The sequence below is a fragment of the Mustela erminea genome, chromosome 2 (genome assembly GCF_009829155.1).
Source record: "Mustela erminea isolate mMusErm1 chromosome 2, mMusErm1.Pri, whole genome shotgun sequence".
NCBI classification, from domain to species: Eukaryota; Metazoa; Chordata; class Mammalia; order Carnivora; family Mustelidae; genus Mustela; species Mustela erminea.
This window is the reverse complement of record NC_045615.1, coordinates 141,059,916-141,082,566: the sequence shown is the minus strand read 5'-3', so window position 1 is coordinate 141,082,566 and position 22,651 is coordinate 141,059,916. Positions and strand designations below refer to the sequence as shown.

The following is a 22,651-nucleotide window of genomic DNA, read 5'->3' as shown; positions in this document are numbered from 1 at the left end:
CACTATACAGGTGTCCTGGATTCAGGGGCCTATGAACTTGGAAGGGAGAAAGAAGGACATTCTTGTTTTCATTAAGTTCTATATGAAGGTTAGCATTTCCTTCAGTGGTGAATGAAGGCAGTAACACCCAGCGATCTTCGCTGTTCCTGTGACTTTGTCACCAGCAGGAACCAACAGTCACTTTCATCATCATCATGTGATGTCACCAGTCACAGCAGTTTTGAGACCCACGCCTAGAACAGGTTGCTCCACGTAACAATGCAGCACAGGTACCAACAGCAAAAATGGGCTTTTTAATAGCATGAGAACTCTATTCCAAATGAACTGTATTTCTTGATCATCCTACAGGTTTTATTTTAGACATTTAAGACAATGTTCTGACAAGGGTTCCAACTGGCCTCACCGGACTATGGAAGGGGCCACGGCAGAAAAAATGACTCAGAACCTATGTGGATTGAGTAGAAGAACCTTCTGAGAAGCGGACACAGGGAGACGACACACGGCCAAGATGTCATAAATTTGGGGCAGTAACATGTCGTGTGAGCCTGGTGAAGAGAGATCTGTAACTGGTTAGCTCGACACGCCTAAGCTGGAGCCCCCAGTCTAGAAGCCTGGTGGGACCTAACCCACCCTTGTGCATTTCAGCAAAGGTCCCCAAGCAGTAACAAGTTACTACGAAGCTGAGGCATAACCACTGTCACAGTTATTTATATTCCAAATCAGACATCTACAAAGAACCGAAGAAGAGAGCTGCTGGGGCGCGTGGGTGGCTCAGTGGGTTAAAGCCTCTGCCTTCAGCTCAGTCATGATCTCAGGGTCCTGGGATCGAGCCCCGCATTGGGCTCTCTGCTCAGCAGGGAGTCAGCTTCCCTTCCTCTTTCTCTGCCTACCTCTCTGCCTACTTGTGATCTCTCTATGTCAAATAAATAAATAAAATCTTTAAAAAAAAAAAAGAAGAAGAAGAAAAGCGCTATATTAGGAGCAATATGGCTCACACTGTCCTAAGCATGTCACCAAGATGAACTCATTTAATCCTCACAACTTTATGAGGCAGGTGACAGGATCATGTCCAACAGGAAGGAAAAAAAGCAAGGTTGAGGGGCACTGGGTAATTCTCGCAAATATCCCACCGCCACTAAATGACGGAATCAGATGCGAACTCGGCAAGACTGGGTCCAGAACCCGCTGCTTTCCTCCTCATGCCCTTCTTTGACTATTGAAAGGCCCAGATAAGGAACCACCCCTTGTTCCTTCTTCCAATAGTGCATGCACTGGGCTGGAGAGAACCTGGTTCCATTAACCCTCATAATGATGAAATCTAGTCTTAGAAGAGATTTATTAGAAATACACGTTTTGAGGGGGCGCTGGCTGGCTCAGTCAGTTAAGCGTCTGCCTTTGGCTTGGGTCATAATCCCAGCATCCTGGGATCAAGCCCTGCATCGGGCTCCCTGCTCAGCAGGAGCCTACTTTTCCCTATTCTCTGCCTGCAACTCCGGCTGCTCATGCTCTCATTCTCTCTCTCTCTCTCAAATAAATAAACAATCTTTTTTTTTTTTTAAAGATTTATTTATTTATTTGACAGACAGAAATCACAAGGAGGCAGAGAGGCAGGCAGAGAGAGAGGAAGAAGCAGGCTCCCCGCTGAGCAGGGAGCCCGATGCGGGGCTCGATCCCAGGACCCTGGGATCATGACCTGAGCCAAAGGCAGAAGCTTTAACCCACTGAGCCACTCAGGCGTCCCTCAAATGAATAAATATCTTTAAAAAAAAGAAAGAAATATACGGCTTGATCAGGAGATAAAGCCAGCAACATTTCTACAAAACCAAGTCAAGTACAGCCTACCCATAGAGATGCTATGGTGATGGCGGAGAAAATACTACATTATCATAAGGGACAGAAATAACTACTTCCAGGAATAAATCTGGACTAGGGAAATGGGCCTGGGCAAACAGACATATAAGAATGTATGCAGAGGACTCGATGGCTTCCCATAGTAATGGGATGCTGCTTTGGAGATCACGGGCTCTGGTTTCAGGCCTTACTGACCTGTGACAGCTCTGAAAGAGTGAAGTTTATTACTAAAACATATAAAACATACTGAGTTTTAGTTTTTCCAACTCTGAAAATGTGAGGACATCGCAGGGGGTTGTTCTGATGATATAGTGAGAACTGGCAGGGAAATAAAGCACTTTGAAATAAAATCACTATGTTCTCTAACCCAATTATTACTTATGAACCTATTTAATATGCCCGCTATTGATTAGAAGATCCAACATTCTACATACCTAATTCTAAACGCTACCTTAGATATTTTAATCTTTTTCACATAGCATGTCAATCTCCAAATAAAATTGCCCTGCTGTGACCTTCAGGCCCACATTTGTTTCACTTGAACAAACTAGAGTTCATTGCTATTCTCAGGCTATAATGAAAATTAAGGCTATTTCTGTTTCTTTCACATGCCCCATAATTACACAATTAGAATTAGGAATTCTATTATCGGAATGTTAGTTGTAGTAATGTTCAGCATACCATGCAAATTTTGCTGAAGTACACTTAATTTGACTGCTAAAATGCATGATATCTCAAAGGTAGGATTTGCATTAGGAAACTCATAAAAAGCAATTCTTAGAAAAACTTGAAACTAAAATCCTTCACTGGACTGTCAAGCAGAGAGTGGGTACTCACGTTTCCTTTGACCACATAATTAGAATCATTCTTGATGTCTCTGGCTAGACCAAAATCACAAATCTTTGTGATTCGACCGTGAGTAAGGAGGATATTTCTAGCAGCCAAGTCTCTGTGAATACACTATTAGGAGAGTGGGAGAGAAAAGAAAACCATTTACATTTATTTTAAACTCTTCAGGAATGAAAACTATGTCCAACACATTCTAGAATGCTGCTCTGTCACACAAATCCAGTACCTCGGCTTTCCAATGAAACTATTCGGTGCACCAAAAATAAAGATCTAAATTATGCTTTGAATGATGTTCAGAATTTGTGTTTCACATCGTTAGGACCTTAATTACGATAATCACTTTCCAAACCAACTCGAATGGATTTTTTTTCTCCTTAGGACTGCTCTCATTCATAGAAAAATACATTATAAATAGTCCTATCATATTTCTTAAACCGAAAACTCATTCTGCATGCCTCTCTTTGAAGGTCCTTTTACAGAGTTTTTAAAACATCTTTGCAACTCCAATTCAATGTTTCCCAAGGACACAGGGAAGGGGTTCTTTATTGCAGCCATCCTGTATCACACTCCTTCCGTTTGGTCACTGTTGGGAAATGTCACCAGTGACGCTAAAGGGTGGGATGCGTTACCTCCTGCTAGTCTGCTAGTCCCATTTGCTAAGGAAATCCTCTCACCCTTCCAGAGACTATGTTCCTCGCTTTGGTTCCATCATTCTCTTCCCATCCTTATCTTTCCCCCAAATACTTATTACTCTCTGATTCCTTATTCCCCCAACACTTTCATGAACCCATACAACAGCTGAGGCCTTTCAATAAAACCCAAGTGTGTCCTTCACCAAGCCCAGCACCTGCCATGAGGCACCCCTCCTTTTGCCGATAAAATCATTATCTATTTTCTAGGAGCAGCTCCCATATCCTGAAAGCCAAAATTTTTAAATGAATTCACTGCATAAAAAAAAATTTTTTTCATAGAAAGCTCATTTAGACAGGCCTGCACTTTAAAGCTTATAAATGAGAATAGGAATTCCAAAGAGAGAGCAGTTGGAGCATGAAGAAACTGAATTTCCTCTGTTGTGGGTTACCACACTTCCAAATGACACTGTGTATTCTAACCAGGGCTCTAAAAGGCTGCATGGGGGTGGGGGGTGGGGGGTGCGGGGGTGGGGCGTTCTGCTAACAGAACCACGCCTACTCACATTCTTGGAGGCAAGGAAGGCCATGCCCTTGGCCACCTGGTAAGAAAAGCTCAACAAGTCCTCCAGGTCTAGAGCCAACTCGTCATCTTCCATGATGGCGGGAGTCACATCTCTTTCTATGTATGAACCTGTCAGGAGAAGGAGCACTTTCTTAGCAATTAAACCTCAGAGCTTAGAAAACAGAAGACAGTGACAAGGATACCACGGCTGGTAATGAAGGAGCTGACGTGACTATGCAGGCAAGTCACCTACCTGCCCAGCGTTGAGGAAAGGTAAGTGCCTAAGCTAGTATTCACAATCTGGGGCTTCAGGTGAGGAAGATGGTAAATAAATATAAAAATCTATTTTTTGGGACACCTGGGTGGCTCAGTTCGTTGGACGCCTGCCTTCGGCTCAGGTCATGATCCCAGAGTCCCGGGATCGAGTCCTGCATCGGGCTCCCAGCTCCATGGGGAGTCTGCTTCTCCCTCTGACCTTCTCCTTGCTCATGCTCTCTCTGTCTGTCTCTCAAATAAATAAATAAAATTTTTTTTAAATCTATTTTTTGATATGCAAAATACAATCTGATACCCATGTTATTTTCATATATGCAGTGAGATGTTCCTATACAGTAACAAATGCTCTGACCCCAATACCCACAGGGAACCCTAACTGCCACTGACCGGTGGCACTGGGTATTGGGCCCTACTGGAAAAGAGAACCAATCACTACGGGGCAAACTGGTACATTTCACCGTGGTATGAGAAATCCTGATTGTTTGATAGGTACCCACCTATCCTTGCCGATCTCCTTTTGTCCGCCTTGGTCGGCACAACATAGGAAACTCCGGGTTTCATGTCCATGTATTCATTAGTACTGTCATTGCTGTGAGAGATGAAACATCCATCCATCCATCAAATCAGGACTGAATAGAACGGGAGACAGGGGAAGTACCCACGGGGCAGGCTCTATCTCCCCACTGCCTTTTTTACGTAAGAGGCTGATTTTGTTCAAAGAAAGTATTGCCAAGTTTGAATGCAGAAAATCTTGTTCATAAGATAGGAGTTTTTAATATTCAACATTAGGGTCCAACGCCCGGGAATGAGACCGTCTTTTTTGTGTTCAATCACTGATGGGACTCGGGTTAGAAATTTCCCATCTCTTGACACCAGGGATTTAATGGGAAACAGAGAGCCAAAAACATTATCCCCCATCCCCTCAAACTCTCTAAATTAGCCCCAAGAGACAAAATGAAAGAGACAAGGAAGACACAAAGACCAAGAGCTTCCGATTGTGGGATTGGGGGGAAGGCAGGGATCGTTAACATATAGCGACTGATGGAAGAAGGTTTGAAAAAACCAAGTTTAGTTCAGATAAACACCAATAATTTGGATGATTTTCTGAACCATCTGGACCTCTTGAATCTGCAACATTTGGCTGGAAAGTCTTCAAGATTTCTAGTACTTCCTGCTTCTGATTAGCATAGAAACACTATGACAACAATCTCCTTCGGAGTATGCTGGTGGTTCCAGTCCCATATGGGATCCCAAAACACAAAGAACACCACATCGGATTGAACAATTTGGGCCATTATTTCAGAAAGTTGAGAAACAGATATGGGGCCAAGGTTTCAGAAATAAGGCAAAGTGGCTCATTTACTCACACAAAGAGCATATGCTCTGGAGAAACTAACAAAAGGTGGTTTGTTTCGTATTTTACTCCCACTTGACACCACCTAAGTCTATAGGACTTAAAAAAAAAAAAGGTAAAATAAAAAGGCTTCATCTGGGGTTTAAAACTTTAGCGAAGGGTACGAAAAAGAGCTTTAAAAGGTAACTGCCCATCAGTAATAGTTGCTAAAGTCTTCTCGAGGGCCTGGAGTGAAGTTTAAGAAATAAAGTCCTGCTGTCTCAAAATGCAGAGGACAGAATGAATAAAAAAGGAGATGAGAAACCCTCCAAACAGCTTCAGAAATATAAAGTATAAGGGATTATAAAATATAAAGTATAAAGTATACTTATACTTAAAGTAGAAAGCATGATGAATAGGATTTCTGTTGGGCAGGGTGATCTAGGAAATCTTCCTCAATGGTGGCTCTACCTTTGGAAAGAATAGACCAGGCATGGCAGAGAAGAATGTTGTTATTCTGACTGTAAGCCACACTAGCTGTTCTTAAAGGAATCTGAAGCTCTTTATCCGCCATTCAAATTCAGAACAATATTAAAGATGAAAGTGATGAAAATAAGGTACAGAATTGTTAAAAATGTGTTAGAGTCACTGTGCCTTTTTATAGCATGAGGAGTTTAAAAAAAAAAAAAGGGCAAGGTATACAGAAATAATTCAGAGGTAGATGGTGAGAAACCTATGTGCCGAGATATGTTCAGAGCTCTCTTGCAACCCTGTTAAAAGTTTTCAAGAAATTTACCAAGACAACTTGACAGGCTTTAACATTTTCCCTATAAGCAGTGTCTCACTGTAGAGATACATAAAGTAGCAAGCCCAACAGAATAAACAAAATGACACAGAAGAATAGAGCCATGGGCGCCTGGGTGGCTCAGTGGTTAAAGTCTCTGCCTTCGGCTCAGGTCATGGTCCAGGGTCCTGGGATCGAGCCCCGCGTCGGGCTCTCTGCTCGACAGGGAGCCTGTTTCCCTTCCTCTCTCTCTGCCCGCCTCTCTGCCTACTTGTGATCTCTGTCAAATAAATAAATAAAATATTTAAAAAAAAAAAAAAGAACAGAGCCATGATAAGAGAAACAGGTATAGAATTCATTCCACGGAACAGAATTAACACTTAGAAAAAAATGAAAGATGCATCCAAAAAAAAAATCAATAAAAAATCTAAGTTTAATACTACTTAAATCTTTACAAACACTATTCAAACTTTCCAAATTGTTGATGACACCTAAATGATTTAATAATTCTGATTTGGCGCCTTAAAGTACCTCTGTTCGTTTGTTTAAAGAATCAGCCTTGATTGCAAACCCTTATGACCCTACGAAGAACTGCCTATCAACAGCTATTTATGTAAATCAGTCTTACCACGAAGACTCCTTTGAATGCAGAAGGTTCTTATAAAGTGCCACTTCGGAGTGATCTTCCTGCTTTGAGCAAATAAATGAATCACGTTTTCTTCGCAAAAAATTCAAAAGATCACCATAGCAACAGTATTCAGTAATGACCAGGGTGGGCCCTACAGGCATATAAAGGAAGGTTAAAAAGAGGTGAGTTTTATAGAAACAATACCCATAAATACACTCAGGGGTGATCATAACCATTTTTATTCCGGTTCATTGCTAAGCCTACTGAGAACCAGCGTTCTGGGGAGCACAGCTCTCCAGGTAAGCCTCCTTGGACCTGATGTCCCAAGTGACGTCCGTGCTCGGAGGCCCAGCTGGACTGCCGGCATCACACACAAGAGTTACTGCTTTCGACGTTATACCCTTAACAAATTTCCCGCATGAACCCTTTGAGTCGCTTGTTTGTAGCAGAGCTTCATGCGTTCTCAATGTCATTATGGAAATGACGAAGGGCACAAAGTGTGGCATAATAGGAAAACCAATGGCACAGAACAGCCAGCTGAGCCGAGCCCCAGGGGGCAGGCGAGCACCTGAGTGGCAGGGCGTCACCTGCCTCCTCAGTGCGACCTGCCACCAGGGTTTTCCATGTGGTGAAGGTGCCTCACGCTGCCGCTCTCATGTTCAGAGACAACAAACCGACTTGGGCAGAAACTTCCATGGACAAGTCATGATGGGGAAGCCACGTGTATGGGGCTGTTTTAAGAAATTCTCTAAGCCGTCAACTTGACCGTGAATCCCTATACATCTCGAGGAAGAGCTCGTGTTACACATCTTTGCTCCTTTACGACCCAAATGAGAAACATCACAGACATCCTTGATGGAAGGCTCTGCTTCGGAATTGCTTTCAACTGGAAATCCAGTTTTTTACAGAAGTGAAGTGTTTGCCTCATTTGGTGTGTATTTGAGAACTGGTAGGCTTCAAAGTCTACCTTTGATTGTGGTATGCAAATGAACAGTAACCCTTTAGTGACTGACTACGATTTGGCAAACTATCAAACTTGGAAAAGAAGAGCTTTCTGGGCGAGAGGAGACACGTTCTCAGGAGACTTAAGAGGTCCCTGTCGATGCAACGGCTATGACAATAACCAGGGTGTGTCCTGGGCTGTCCCACCCCCTGATGATAAAACTAAAATACACATTCTTAAGAACAACAGCTTTTGGGGGGAAGAAATGTGAAATCTCGCAAGAGGTAGCAACCTGGGTGAAAATCTGGCAAGAGTTTGATATAATCAAGCCCTGTTGAAATCATATTAAAATCTCCCCTCTTTTGATAATTTGAAAGATAATAAAAGTTAATTTGGTCACAGTCTTACCTCCAACGGTGCACGCTCCAAGAAGATTCACAATATTCATGTGATTACCGAGGTAACTCAAGACTTTGAGCTCAGACATTAGGGCTTCTCGTTCAGTTAAATGGGCACTTGCTAAAATGAGAAAAATGTTTCATTTTAGCAAAAAGCAAACACGGCAAGCCAATGCTGAGGACATAGAGGAGCCTGGGGAAACTTACGTTTGAGCATCTTAACGGCGACAGTCATGGCGGCATCCGACTTAATGAGGCCGTATGCGGTAGCCTCAACCACTTTCCCAAAGGCCCCGGCACCCAGAGTTTTCCCTGCCGAGAAGAAGAGAGTAAATGGTGGTGGTGGGACCAAAGGACCACCTGGGTAATTTCAAAGTCAACAATTAAGGAATTGTTAAGGAATTAAGGACAAGTCTGTCTAGAGACATTTCTCCATTAATGCACTTTATGCGAAATCTATCAAAAGCAGTGAAATGTCACAGAAAATAGTCACTGGTCTCGGATGAAAAGAACAGAGGAAGCGAGTGGGGTTCCCTAAAGTCATTGTTATGTGCACACAAAAAGGTTACGTGGAAAGCCCATTTTCATACTGACCAAAACTCAGCCTGTTTCTGGGAAACTCCCATTTATGATCATAAGGAAGCTGTGTTGGGTCTATGTACACATAATTGTTTCCATTTATCTCCTCAACAACCTTCCACTGTACTTCATACATGGGTTTCTGGTCGGGGGGGAGAAAGGGAGAGATACACCATCTTTTAATGATTAATGTTTCAATCACTGCAGCCTTGAGCGTGGAGAACAAATGAAGGATTACCTGTAGATATTTGTAGGTAAGAATCATCACGATAATGCACATCATACCAGCTGCGATCACAAAACCAATCAGCAAAGGTGTGAACAGGGTGTGGGGATGGATTTGTTCTAAAATGAAAGGGGAATGTGGAATCACAACCTATTAGCAGGGACGGATCATCGCCACAACCACCTCACCCCAAACTCACCCATCCCCCCCCACCCCTTTACAGCCCATGAGCAGGGTTCAAAGCCAAGCAGATCTCATCAGCTCCTTGCCTTGCTAATATCACCTTATTCTTTTTTTTTTTTTAAAGATTTTATTTATTTATTTGACAGATTACAAGTAGGCAGAGAGGCAGGCAGAGAGAGAGAGGGGGAAGCAGGCTCCCTGCTGAGCAGAGAGCCGGATGTGGGGCTCGATCCCAGGACCCTGAGATCATCATGATCTGAGCTGAAGGCAGAGGCTTTAACCCACTGAGCCACCCAGGCGCCCCATATCACCTTCCTCTTATGATTCAAAGGAATCTTTTGAAATAACAACTTGAAACCAGACTGCTGTGGAAGCTGAGATTTCCGTAGCACAAGAAGAATTTTATGCTGTTTTGTCCATGAAAAGCAACATTTGATGAACTTTTGTACTTCAACCAAATTCCTGCCTCAGACAACTTTAAGAAGTTTCCTTTATGGATAGTTTCTATTTTCTTCTTTAAGCTTCCCTGTATTGTCTAAATTTTTTACACTGAGCAAGAATTTCTTCTACAACCAAGAAAACATGTTTAAAGTGTTCTTTTCATTGCCAGTCCGAGGAAAAAAATCTGGGTGAAGAACAATGTAAGATTCTTCCCCTCATTACTCAAAAACTGGAAGTGTACCACTCACTGGCACACACCTTCGCCAGTTCGAGAAAATAAAAACTACGCCCCACGCAGGTGGGTGCCTGGTTTCTTTGTCCTCTAACTTCATACCAATTCATCAATTTGCCCCACAAGGATCATTTAACTTATGGTAGGAGAGCTAGTCCCTCGTGAATCAAATTTTACAAACATTAAAGAAATAGCTCAAAAAAAAAAAAAAAAGAAAAAAGAAAAAAAAAAGAAATAGCTCAGTGACATAACTTCATAAAAGGCAGTGTTCACTTTCGGACATAGTGTCTGGCAATGTGTTAAAATGCATGATTTTTCAATAACTAAAATCTTGAATTTAATTTGGGGGTACCTGGGTGGCTCAGCGGATTAAAGCCTCTGCCTTCAGCTCAGGTCATGATCCCAGGGTCCTGGGATCAAGCCCTGCATTGGGCTTGCTGCTTAGTAGGGGACCTGCTTCCTCCTCTCTCTCTCTCTCTGCCTGTCTCTCTGCCTACTTGTGATCTCTGCCAAATGAATAAATAAATAAGATCCTTTAAAAATAAATAAATAAATAAATTGAATTGAATTTTAATTTTTAAATTGCCCTAATTCTCGTTATATTTGGCTATAAGGCAAACGCACTTTCCTATTTTCTCTCTGTACCCCTTTTTTAATGAGAATGACTGGGAATATGCAATTCACTATACATACATACACACATACACATGCACGCATACGTACATATGGGCGCATGCACATAAATGCATACGTGTTACCAATGAACTAGTACAGAATGAAACTTAGTGAGTTTGATGACAGCATGGGACAATGTCGAGATTACCAGAAATGACATGGCCATTGATGGAATGGACTTAAAATCATGACTGATATGGTAGGCAGAGCCTAAACATCCCCTTAAAATTGGATTAAAAAGAAATATACCTTTGCTGTTACCTTTAAATGCAAAGTTAAAAAAGGCAGAACTCCTGCCCACATTGTTGTAAGCCCTACACTCGACCGTGCCGTTGTGCTTGAATGCACTATAATCAATGGAGCTCTGAACCACGAGTTTTCCAGACGGTGAGACAGAGGAGTTTTGCAACTGCACATCCATTGGTCCAACAGGAAGGGAACATCTGGAGAGAAAAAAAAGAACAAAAAACTTCGCTCAATCGTTCAATCACACTCGACCTGGCGAACTTTTACAACAAAGCTAGTGGGTCATCATCAGAAATGTCCTCTTACAACCAAGAACGTGAGGATGGATGGGCCCTTCCCTGGTGCCGAGAGCAAGAAGAGCATGGTGGGAAAGAAGAAACAGGGAGTGAGACGGAGTCTGAATCCTTATTCAAACACCTTACAGACCAGATACTTAAAACTCTCCAGGACTCAGCTCCCGCAGCTAGAAGATGGGGACGGTGAGACCCGCGTTAGAGGGTAACGGAGAGGGCTGGAAATAATGAACGAAAAGATGGCTGGCACTCAGTAGACCTGATCAAGTAACTGTGAAGGGGACAAGCGGGCTGAAGAAAAGAGCCGAGAGGAGGCAAGAGTTCAAGGCTACGAGGATGAAGACAGGGCGGCTCCCAACGCCCCAGCAGCTGAGATCCTGAGCCAGGTTTTATGAAGGAGACAGAGGCTGGACCACCGGCTTGTACTCCAAGTGGCAAAGCCCATCAGCGGCAAAGCCCAGAGGACCCCATTTTAAATTATGTCCCCCATATACCTAACACTTTCCTAGTCCCTTACCTCACTTTATTTTCCTCGTTAGCACTTAACTGTTTGTCTTCTGCTCACCTCTACCCCTTAGATATGAACTCACAAAGCAGGCACTCAGGTGCGTTCTGCTCACTAGACCAGCGTCTGGCATACAGCTGGTGCTCCATAAGTGTTTGCTGTATGGGCGACAGTGACTGCTGGGGTTGCCTTCATGGTACAGGCTTCTCCAGGGCTCTCAAGTCCTCCTTACTCTTTCCCAAAGAAAACATACTACTAAAGCTCCGCGGAAAACAGCAATCCTATGTAACCTCTTCCAAGTTGTTGTGATAAAAAGGACTACTCCATGAAAAAATAAAATTTCTATTATTATCCTGACTATTCAATTGTGATGTTACACTGGGCTTTTAAAGCCTGAGCACAAAATAGCATTTGATGGATAAAAACAGCCAGGGTGACCCCATTTTCATCTTCAGGTAATGTGAAAGGACAATTTAAGGCTTAAGTGCAGACCGGGAGGGGAGAGGAAGCACAAAGCCAGATGTGCTGTGTTCAGGGGCGCCTAATCAAGGAGAAAACCTTTTAAAAACACAGAGCTTACACATGCCGTACGTATGTTGTAACTGCACGATCATTACTTTTTGGTAACTTGGCAATTAACTTCTGAGGCAGTTTTTTTTCATGATAACTACAGCCGCATTTCCCACACACATTGCCTCCCGTGTATAGAATGGAAATCTAATTACTCTGTCCTGGAAAATTGCTTTATCTACCTGCAGGCTAGAAATTGCATGATAAATCCAAAAGATAACCACCAAAAGAAGAGAAGTCACTCAGTAATCATTTTTCAGCAAACAAAATTAACGTCTACCACAAAAAATACAGCAATTATGCCCCCCCAAAGCCACATGGATAGAAAAATATAATCAAACAAATTAAAAAAAAAAATCTGAAAATCTATCTGACACGCAACTACACTGCAGCCCTCCCCTCATGCGTGTCAAGTAGTACCCAAAATAATCCTCTCACCTCGGCTCGGTTCCTGGACAAAAATACCAATCTACTGTGGGCTCTGGGAACCCAGATACCACACACTGGAGCATGCCATTCACGAGACTTTCATGACTCAGGATTTCTGGTTTGGCTGCAGGAAGAGAGAAACGGCCATTCATCAGACTGCTGGAAAACTTCATCACAACCCCCCCCACCCCACACACACACAGAGTTTTCGAATCCTCAGAACTTTGCTTGAGGCTGAAGAGGAGGACCCTGTGGGAACACGTTCAAGGGGGGAGAAATCTTAAGCTGTGTGTGGGAGGCACAGGGAGGCAGAGATGCAGGTCAGACCAGGAAAGGCTTTCACGGTTCGAGATGCCCGGCCCCAGTGTAGACGGTCTACAATGCAGATGGGGGGGGTCCCTGAGAAACTTCCTGTTTGGGGACGACGGAAGTGGGGTTCGCAGGACCACTAGCCGGGTTTCTGTCTCCAGTGAGGCAGAATCTGAAAGACTGCTTCTAACCCAAACTTTAGGATTCCAGACTGTTGTGAAGGTGGAAATCCTGTTTAAGATTCCTGCCATCAGAATTTCAAATGACTGAATCTGCCACAGGAATTTCAAGTTATGGTGCAGACTGGAGGGGATAAAATTAAGAGGACTCACAGGAAAAGAGAAGGGCCCCCTCCCCCGCCGCCCCCTCCTACAGGAATGTCCTTTCTGGGGTGGGGAGGGGCAGAAGGGAGTGGCTGGAAATAAAAGAAGTGAATCACCCTATTTAGAGAAGCCAAAACATAAGAGTAAAATACAATATGGGCTTTTAACTCCAAATTTGTATTTCAAATGCAAAATATGGACAGAAAATTGTAACAGGAAACCAGCCCAAGAGTTTTATTCATACGTACATCTAAACCTGTGTACAATCACTGAAAAGCTAAGTTGTATCAGCAGGAATGCTCTAATTTGACATTTCTGGGTAATGACAATAATCAACAGGTATTCAATCAAGAGTGCCTGAAGCACTGCGAATTCCTGAGATTATTTTCTAAAGGGAAAGGAAAATGAACTTAATACATTCAGTTGTTCTTTTTTCTTTTCTTTTTTTTTTTAAGATTTTATTTATTTATTTGAGAGAGAGGGAGCACATAAGCAGGGGAGCGGCAGGTGGAAACAGAGGGAGCAGCAGACCCCCTGCTGAGCAGGGAGCCTGGGATTCGAACCCAGGACCCCGGGATCATGACATGAGCCAAAGGCAGATGCTTAACCAAATGAGCCACAGGCGCCCTATTACATTCAGCTGTTCTACTGGAAATATATCTGAAGGATTCTAACCCTTTAAGAATAAGTAAACTAAGCCGTAGAATCTGACAGCAGGGGCGGGGATGCACTTGCCCCGAGTCCTTAGTCCGCCATCGGGACAGAACTCTGGGAGCTGCACGCGGGGCGGGCGCACCTGCACACGGACTCCCACGTTCGCCAATCCTCTGCCCTCCATCAAGTTTCCTCATGAGTCATATGGGAACAACAACAGTACCATCTCATAGCGATACTACGAGACTTAAATGAGATCGAGTCCACGAAGAAGCAGGATTCTCAGATAGGAAACAGATTTATTCATTATTAATTTATTAACGATCCAGTTACTATTTTCTATTCAGAGTACCTCCCTTTGGTTAATCAAGTCTGCTACCAATTAAATTAACTGTCTTTGCCACTCTGAATATTCTCTTCAGTGATCTAAAAACGACTTAAGATAGTGTGAGAATTAATGTGCTTGTGTTTTAACCCCATGCACTGGGACTCTGACCTCAATCATGTTGCAACGGATAGGAAAAACGGAGGTGGTGAGAAGACAGGACTGACAGATCCGAGGCTAGGGGCTGACTTCTACAAAGCAAGGGGGGCACTGTAGAACAGTCTCTCAGCACCTCACCTCCTTGCAGGCAAAATGGCTTGGCGCGAAGCAGAGTCCACACGCGTGGCACACCCACCTGTCACGGAGCCTGGCCCTGCGGACGGCCAGGCCATTTGGCTCACACACACACACACAAGAGCGGCACTGCAAAGCGATCTCAAGGTAGGGGCATCCTTGAGAGTTTGGATCCAATGCCAGCTTTCACAAATAGAGCAAGAAGACGAGCCACCGTCTTGCGAAAGCATCCATCTGGCAAGTCTCATTTAATTATCATGGGCAACTGTGTGATGGGGCTGAAAAGTAGGACAGAACACAAAAAAACAGTGGAACTTTAGGAGAATGCTATTTGCTGAAGACGGCAGGCGCCATAAGGCAGGTCTCTCTGTGACTCTTCTCAAGTGTCATCTCCTCTTCCAAGCCATCCTCAATTCTCCAAAGCCAAGTTGGTCGGTCTCCCCTCCTTATTCCCACAGCGCGCTGGAGTACCTGACCCTCTTATACAACATCCTGGTCTGCCTCCTCCATCAGACTCTATGTTCTCCAGGGAAGAACCCCATCTTACCACTGGTACCTCAGAGTAGAGTCTGACCTGGGGCAGAAACAGGGTAAGAGCTGTCTGAACGATGAAGTCCCCTCCAAAGAACCAAGATCCTCAGAGTTGAAGGAATTCTATCAGAATCCCAAGAAAGGACCTGGGAAAAGAGCCTGATGGGGACTTTGCTGGGTAGGGACGCAATTTCCACTCTTTTTTATAATAGTGGGCCCATCAGACTGCCACAAGTCTACTGGCCGTGTGACTTGTGCTTAAACACTGAGATTAATGGGGAGAGGTGTGGGCAAATGCAGAGATGCCAAAGATAACTGGATAGGACATAGATGGGTCATAGATCAAGGTCCTAAGACCAATTCCCTCATATCGACATTCCCTCCTAATGCCACACAACAGATTTTTCAGAGTGGAATTAAATATGAACTAAATAAGGAAAAAAAAAAAAAGCTGAAGGGGTACCTTAAGATGTTAACAGTGGTAATTACCCCTGGGTACTCAGGGTTATGGATAGTTTCTATTTTATTCTTTTGACTTATTTTCTAATTTTTTTTTTTTTTACCATGAACATGCAGCTAGCTAATAAGAACCAATAAAACATTTTTTAATTAAAAAAATTGGACCAGCTCAAAATTACATAATCAGTTACATTTCACTCTGGCTACAAATGCTCCAGATCCAAGCCTTCCAGCATGACACCTGGTAGCATTTACACAAGGGCCAGGCCTGGCGAGTCCGTCCGGCTGGCCTACTTGTTCCCGAGTGCTGGTTAACTGGGCAGGTTTTTAAGCTACTGTCTTGGGCCGGTTGTAATCCGAGGCTAGCAGAGCAGCTTCTGTCCTGTTGGTCCTTAGCCTGGCCAACCAAGCTCAGAAAGTCTTTAAACCTTAATGTGCCTTCGAAGGACTAAGAAAAAAAATTAAAACAGACATCCCTGCCCCCACCCCCGGCCCCCCAATTCCAGAGACCCCAGAGATACAGAACGCTGAGGATCTGACCCAGCAAGGTGCCTTTTTATCGTACTTACAAAAGACCCTAATCAGGGCAGGGAATAAGGGTGAGGCAAGAGAAGCCCATAGGGTGTGGAATTTGAGAAGGCACCCACCCTTCTCAAGGTCTTGCTAATACAGGGCTGGCACCGTGAGTGAGCACCTCCTTAAATTTTACACCCCAGGCGCCTCACCCTAATCCCAGCCGTGTCCCTAACATTGGTGATGACAGACCTCATTTTGAAAAGGCTAAATTACATGAGTACAGTTTCAGCTCTACATGGCAAGTTGCACTATGAAAATGTTTAATGCATAAAGAATGAGCTAGGTACAAATCTGATTCCTAAAAATGAAAATCTGGGCTCATCTGCATTTTGTAAGTGCCTCAATGCACTATGTAAGGCATTAAATATGCATTTTGCTTTTAAAGATACATAACTCTGCAATTCTCCAGGTTAAATCTGAGCTGTGGTTTCGGAGATATTCTGCAATCAGCACTATACCAAATGACACATTCCCTAATTCCTCCCAAGTTGGAGGTTCAGATAAGCCTAAGAGGTGCATGAGTTATGTATTTCCTACGGAGATTAAGAAAATAGCCTTTTCTCCTTTCAAAGCATCGTGGACCTGAGTCATTCCAGTGTCTCCAACAACACTGATCAACTCGTAGGCTGATTTCAGAGTGCTTATGACTCCACGGAGAATTTATGGCTCATGCAATTAAAAATCCTAACCATTTGCCGATTTACCCCCAAAGATATGTGATCTTGAAAAATATTCCTTTTCACCACCATCAGGTCCATACGGAAGGCAAGAACAGAACAAATTTTTAAGAACACAGCACAGATAATGAGAGCTGGGGCGGGGGTGGGAAGAGAGGCACAAGCAACAGAGGGAAAGCGTTTCTGAGCGGAGCTCCTCGCGCCCCTGACCACCTCGACCAGCTCCTGCCGTAAATGCACACTTGCCCACACGATACAATCAGCAAAGAACACAGACTGCAGTCTCCTAACAACAAAACACTAAACGAGGAGGGATCGTGAGGATGCATTTTGTTTTTACAACTGTGGGTCGGCTGGCGTTTAACGGACGCACAGCAATGCTTTGCAGCAACTGGACATGATCCGGGCCTGGGTCGAACTCCTGCTGCAACACCACTGCGATAAAGGAACTTAAATCAGCCGCAACAGGCGTACAAAAAAAATGCAGGCTGACTTTTACTTATATAAAAGTATCCTTAAAAAAAAAAATCCCCAGAATAGCTATTTTGAAAATGTATTTTGTTTTTACACATTGCTTTTGGTTTTTGTTTGGTTGGTTTTTTTGTCTTAAAGATTGCCAGGGAGGGGCGCCTGGGTGGATCAGTCAGTTAAGGGCTCTTGGTTTCGGCTCAGGTCATGATCTCAGGGCCATGAGATTCAGCTTCGCAGCATGAAGCCTACTTAAGATTCTCTCCCTCTCCCTCTCCCATTCCCTGACACCTCTCCCTCCCTTAAGGGGGAAAAAAAAAATTGCCAGAAACTGGCATATGGGCACTTTGGTAGAAGTTTGTTTAACAAATGAAACAAAACTTCAACTACAGTTACCTGTACCCAGCTGCCTTTAACAGGAGTGTTTACCATTAAAAACAAACAAACAGGGACGCCTGGGTGGCTCAGTTGGTTGGACGACTGCCTTCAGCTCAGGTCATGATCCCGGAGTCCCGGGATCGAGTCCCGCATCGGGCTCCCAGCTCCATGGGGAGTCTGCTTCTCTCTCTGACCTTCTCCTCGCTCATGCTCTCTCTCTCTGTCTCTCTCTCAAATAAATAAATAAAATATTTAAAAACAAACAAACAAACAAACAAACAAACAAAAAACCCCACCCTCCTAATGAAGTGATATTCTAAACTAGGGGTAAGCGAACTTTTCTTGTAAAGGCTGAAGCAGTAAATAATTCAGGCTCTGTGGGCCTTAGGGCCTAGGGTCTCTCCTGCACATATTCGAGTGTGCCATTGTATACCACAAATGTAGCCAGACATGCAAACCAATGTGCACAGCTGTGTTCAATAAACTTTACTTATGGATACTGACATTTGAATTTTATTTTCATGTCTCACAAAAATCCTCTGGTTTCTTTTTTCAACCATTCAAAAAAGGTCTAAGTTTATGCGCCCTTCAAAACCTGGCTGCAGGCGGAATCTGGCCCCAGGACTATTCTGTCTATAGAGCCATTAAAGATCTCCCCAGTCCTGAGATTACGTTAAAACAGTAAAGAGATACAAGTACCGGCGGAAAACCTTCTTCAGCCAGAATCACGATGCTTGGGTGCCTCGGTGGCTCAGTCATTAAGCCTCTGCCTTTGGCTCAGGTTATGATCCCAGGGTCCTGGGATCAAGCCCTACACTGGGCTCCCTGCTCAGCAGGAAGCCTGCTTCTCCCGCTCTCACTCCCCCTGCTTGTGTTCCTTCTCTCTCTAAAATCTTAAAAAAAAAAAAATCACCCTGCTTGATTTCCAGGGGCACCACGGAATGGATGTACGTGATCCAGACAGGCGGAGAATGGATATGGACACACAACATGGAGGGCAGCCATGGGTTAAATGCTCGTTTTCTACTCAGGAAAAGCAGTGAATTCATTCTGTGACATAATTCAAAAGTGCAGGATAAGGGTTATGGACATAAAACGGCTTGGAAGAATTCTGTATCTCTTCTTGGGCTAATTTAAATTTACACTAAATTATAGGTGAACCTGTGCACACGTATCCACGAAGGGGGCTAATTTGATGTAAAAACATATCTGGTTGGGCGCCTGGGTGGCTCAGTGGGTTAAGCCGCTGCCTTCGGCTCAGGTCATGATCTCAGGGTCCTGGGATCGAGTCCCGCATCGGGCTCTCTGCTCAGCAGGGAGCCTGAGCCTGCTTCCTCCTCTCTCTCTCTATGCCTGCCTACTCTCTGCCTACTTGTGATCTCTCTCTGTCAAATAAATAAATAAAATCTTTTAGAAAAAGAACAAAAAAAAAACATATCTGGCTCCGCTGGAAAGGAAACTTCCAAATTGTCCAAGTTCCACTCACAGGAAGGAAAGTCCTCATACTGTTTTTAGAAAATGATGCCCCAAGTTCAGGGTCAAATCCTAGCAGAAGTTGACCTGTTACAGAACTTAAACCTGCTTCTCCTGCTTTGCTGCCATAAACGTGAAACATCGGCCAGACCACAACAACAAAGGTCATCTGAACAGGTCACCTGTCGTCAAGCAGGTTCAGCGTTTTACTAGATCCCCCTATTAGCAAGACCAGACCACCTTTTCTCATGAGATACGAAGGAAGAACACCGACACACTTCCTAAATGTTCTTCAGAATGTAAGAGAATCCAATTCTACTTTAAAAAAGTAGGCTGCCATGAGATCCCTTTTTTCTTCCCACTCACATGTCTCCAGCAATTCTTGTAGCCACAGAGATCTTCATTAGGAGGAAGAGGTATGAAAGTGTCACATCAAAACAACACTCGTAACTCCCAAGCAATTGAACAACAAAAACCCATTTCAAATTCAGTAACAGAGAATAAAAACAGAGCTCAGATCCTGTCAGGTATCACCAATGAACACACACTACCTATAAAAAGATGAATGTAAAAAGACAAGTGCCTATTTTTACATGGATTAGCAACCCCAGGAAGAAGATCTGAAAATTATTCCTTAATTTAGAACTGTCCCAAAAGCCAGCACAGTGTATCTTCTGTGACATATGTTTGAGACATGGGAGCATGGAAGATAATGACAGATGATAACCTTATTTACTGCCAGGCACTTAGGCAAGGTCGCTCAGTTGAGATTAAACAAGATAATTATAAACCTTAAATAAGCAACTGATGGGCTTCTTTAAAACCCCAGTCACATCATTTGCAAACCAATCCATACTCCACACAGTGTTTCAAAACTGTGCCACAAAACATGTGGGGTAAGAAAAATTATGCACAATCCATGCAATGAGATACCAAAAGGAGGCTGCAAAAGAACATTCCATGTCATGGAAAGGTGTGCACAATGCATTCAGCACCAAAACACAAGCTAATAAAGCAATATGACCTCATTTTTGTTGAAAAAAAAAATTTTTTTTAAATGCTCAGGAAGAACATATACAGTAAGGGCTATATTAGCAATAATAATCTATAAAATGTAAATACTTTAAGAGGTACAATTAAAACTTGCTTATTTCCACTTCCTATCCCTCATGTTAACATTTTTATAATAAGAAAAAATTGTTTGAAGAACACATGTATACAGGGGCGCCTGGGTGGCTCAGTGGGTTAAGCCGCTGCCTTCGGCTCAGGTCATGATCCCAGAGTCCTGGGATCGAGTCCCGCATCGGGCTCTCTGCTCGGAAGGGAACCTGCTTCCCTCTCTCTCTCTCTCTCTGCCTGCTTCTCTGTCTACTTGTAATCTGTCTGTCAAATAAACAAAACAAAACAAAACAACAAAAAAAAAAAAAATTAAAAAAAAAAAAAAAAAAAGAACACATGTATACAAACGTTTGCACAAACCAAGCTACATTTCTGGTTACTATGATAGCCTTACAGCAAATTCTCCAAGGCAAGTAAATAAATCAGAAAGGAGTTCTAGTCGGCACTGATTTTATTTCATGTTTAAGAATTCCAGTAATTTGGGGGCGCCTGGGTGGCTCACTCGGTTGACCATCCAACTCTTGATTTCAGCTCTGATCATGATCCTGGGGTTGTGGGCTCGAAGCCCTGCATGGGGCTCCACTCCGGGCTGGGCGTGGAGCCTCTTGGGGCTCTCTTTCTCTCCCTCCGTCCCTCCCCACTGCTTGCACTCTCCCTCTCTCCTTTAAAAAAAAAAACAAAACCCAGAGTAGATATAATAGAACCCGTCTTGTAGGAAGAAACAACAACAACAAAAAACACTGAAAAGCAAAGCCTCTCAAGCAAAACTCAACAGTCAAGTGGGTGAGTCGTAAGCCTTAAAATGTTTAGGCTCTAATGAAAATATGGTTTGGACATGCAAATATTTGGAAGGTCCTATCAGCCCTAAAAAAAGGGAGACAGAAGGTAGAAAATATTCCTACCCCTTGAAGAGGCAAAGTTCTAGTAACTCTGCTCTCATCTCATGGCGATCCTGAAAGGCACAGACAGAGTCCCCAACTGGAGCAATCCTTGAGGGCCACCCGGCACTACCATTTAAACCTGTGTGAAGGTCCCAGAGACCTTCAGCCAGGTATGTGACCTAGAGGGCTGGCTGGCAGACAGTCCCAGCCCTGTCTCCACTCAGCGGACTTGACAGGTCCGCCCTCCCCTTCAGCAAACGTGCTCCTTTGTTTGCAAGGTGTTACCCTTCAGGGTGGCTTCTCTTTAGAACGAGAGCTTAACCACCCACACCTAGATTGAACTATGGCCAAAAATGTAAAAAGGCAGCCCAAAGTTTGCAAATGCGGTCCAAGAGAACTTTCTCATCAAGAGACCTCATTCTGGGTGACTTATCACTTGGACGGATGCGGGTACACACGGTGTGATCTATAAATAATTGCTCATACCAGACCGGATGTTAATTACATGATATGGTGATTTAGAAATGATGCATTATTTAGCATTTCCTCAAATCGTTTCAACCCCCTTTGAACACTTTGAAGTAGAGTCAGTGACTTTGAGGGTTAATCGGGTGCAGTTCAGCAGTCATTTTGGACGGCCAATCTAGGTTAACATTACCGCGTAAGCCCAACAGTGAAGGCAAGCCCCGGGTTCTCGGTATCTTGCTCGTCCCACCTGTCTTCACTGTTAACCACACCTGAGCACCACAGTCCTCTGACTCAACACGCCAGCTCTGTCATTGAAGGGTGGACCTTTAAGAGTGAGGAGAGACCTATTTCTGACCCCGAGAGAACATGTACCACAAATTTTAGATTCATAATGCTGATCAGGAAACGTGACAGATAACGTTTTAAAGAGGCATTTTAAGGTTACCGGGAAAGCAAGACCAAAATGGGCTATCACCCACACTGTTAGCGTGTCTATTACCAAAAAAAAAAAAAGGAAAGAAAAGAAAAAGAACAAATGTGGACAAGGGTATGGAGAAGAAGGAACCCTCACGCACTGGTCCTGGGAACGCAAAGTGGTACAGGTGATGTGGAAAAGAGCATGGAGGTTCCCTAAGAAATTAAAAATAGAACTACCCGATCAGGAGTCAAGATGGCGGAGAAGTAGCAGGCTGAGACTGCTTCAGCTAGCCGGAGATCAGCTAGATAGCTTATCTAAAGATTGCAAACACCTGAAAATCCATCGGCAGATCGAAGAGAAGAAGAACAGCAATTCTGGAAACAGAAAAACAACCACTTTCTGAAAGGTAGGACCGGCGGAGAAGTGAATCCAAAGCGACGGGAAGATAGACCCCGGGGGGAGGGGCCGGCTCCCGGCAAGCGGCGGAGCAACGGTGCACAAAATCAGGACTTTTAAAAGTCTGTTCCGCTGAGGGACATCGCTCCAGAGGCTAAACCGGGGCGAAGCCCACGCGGGTTCAGCGTGACCTCAGGTCCCGCAGGGTCACAGAAGGAGCAGGGGTGTCTGAGTGTCGCAGACCTTGCGGGTATTGGAACGGGAAAG

The 22,651-nt window shown here is 43.8% G+C and overlaps 1 protein-coding gene across 4 annotated transcripts in view; it reads right to left on the bottom strand.

Annotated features, from left to right (window-relative positions):
- KIT (KIT proto-oncogene, receptor tyrosine kinase) overlaps positions 1–22,651 on the bottom strand; it is a 94,513-nt gene that overhangs the window by 5,664 nt on the left and 66,198 nt on the right. For 2 of the 4 annotated variants that reach the window (XM_032334335.1, XM_032334336.1), the window contains exons 8-17: positions 12,645–12,759; positions 10,842–11,035; positions 9,074–9,180; positions 8,851–8,977; positions 8,464–8,568; positions 8,267–8,377; positions 6,916–7,066; positions 4,668–4,759; positions 3,896–4,023; positions 2,689–2,811 (exon numbers count right to left, since the gene is read on the bottom strand). In XM_032334335.1, the coding sequence (XP_032190226.1) occupies positions 2,689–2,811; positions 3,896–4,023; positions 4,668–4,759; positions 6,916–7,066; positions 8,267–8,377; positions 8,464–8,568; positions 8,851–8,977; positions 9,074–9,180; positions 10,842–11,035; positions 12,645–12,759 (1,253 nt within the window). The remainder of the gene's footprint in view (positions 1–2,688; positions 2,812–3,895; positions 4,024–4,667; positions 4,760–6,915; positions 7,067–8,266; positions 8,378–8,463; positions 8,569–8,850; positions 8,978–9,073; positions 9,181–10,841; positions 11,036–12,644; positions 12,760–22,651) is intronic. The other 2 variants (XM_032334337.1, XM_032334338.1) reach the window with 1 other exon arrangement.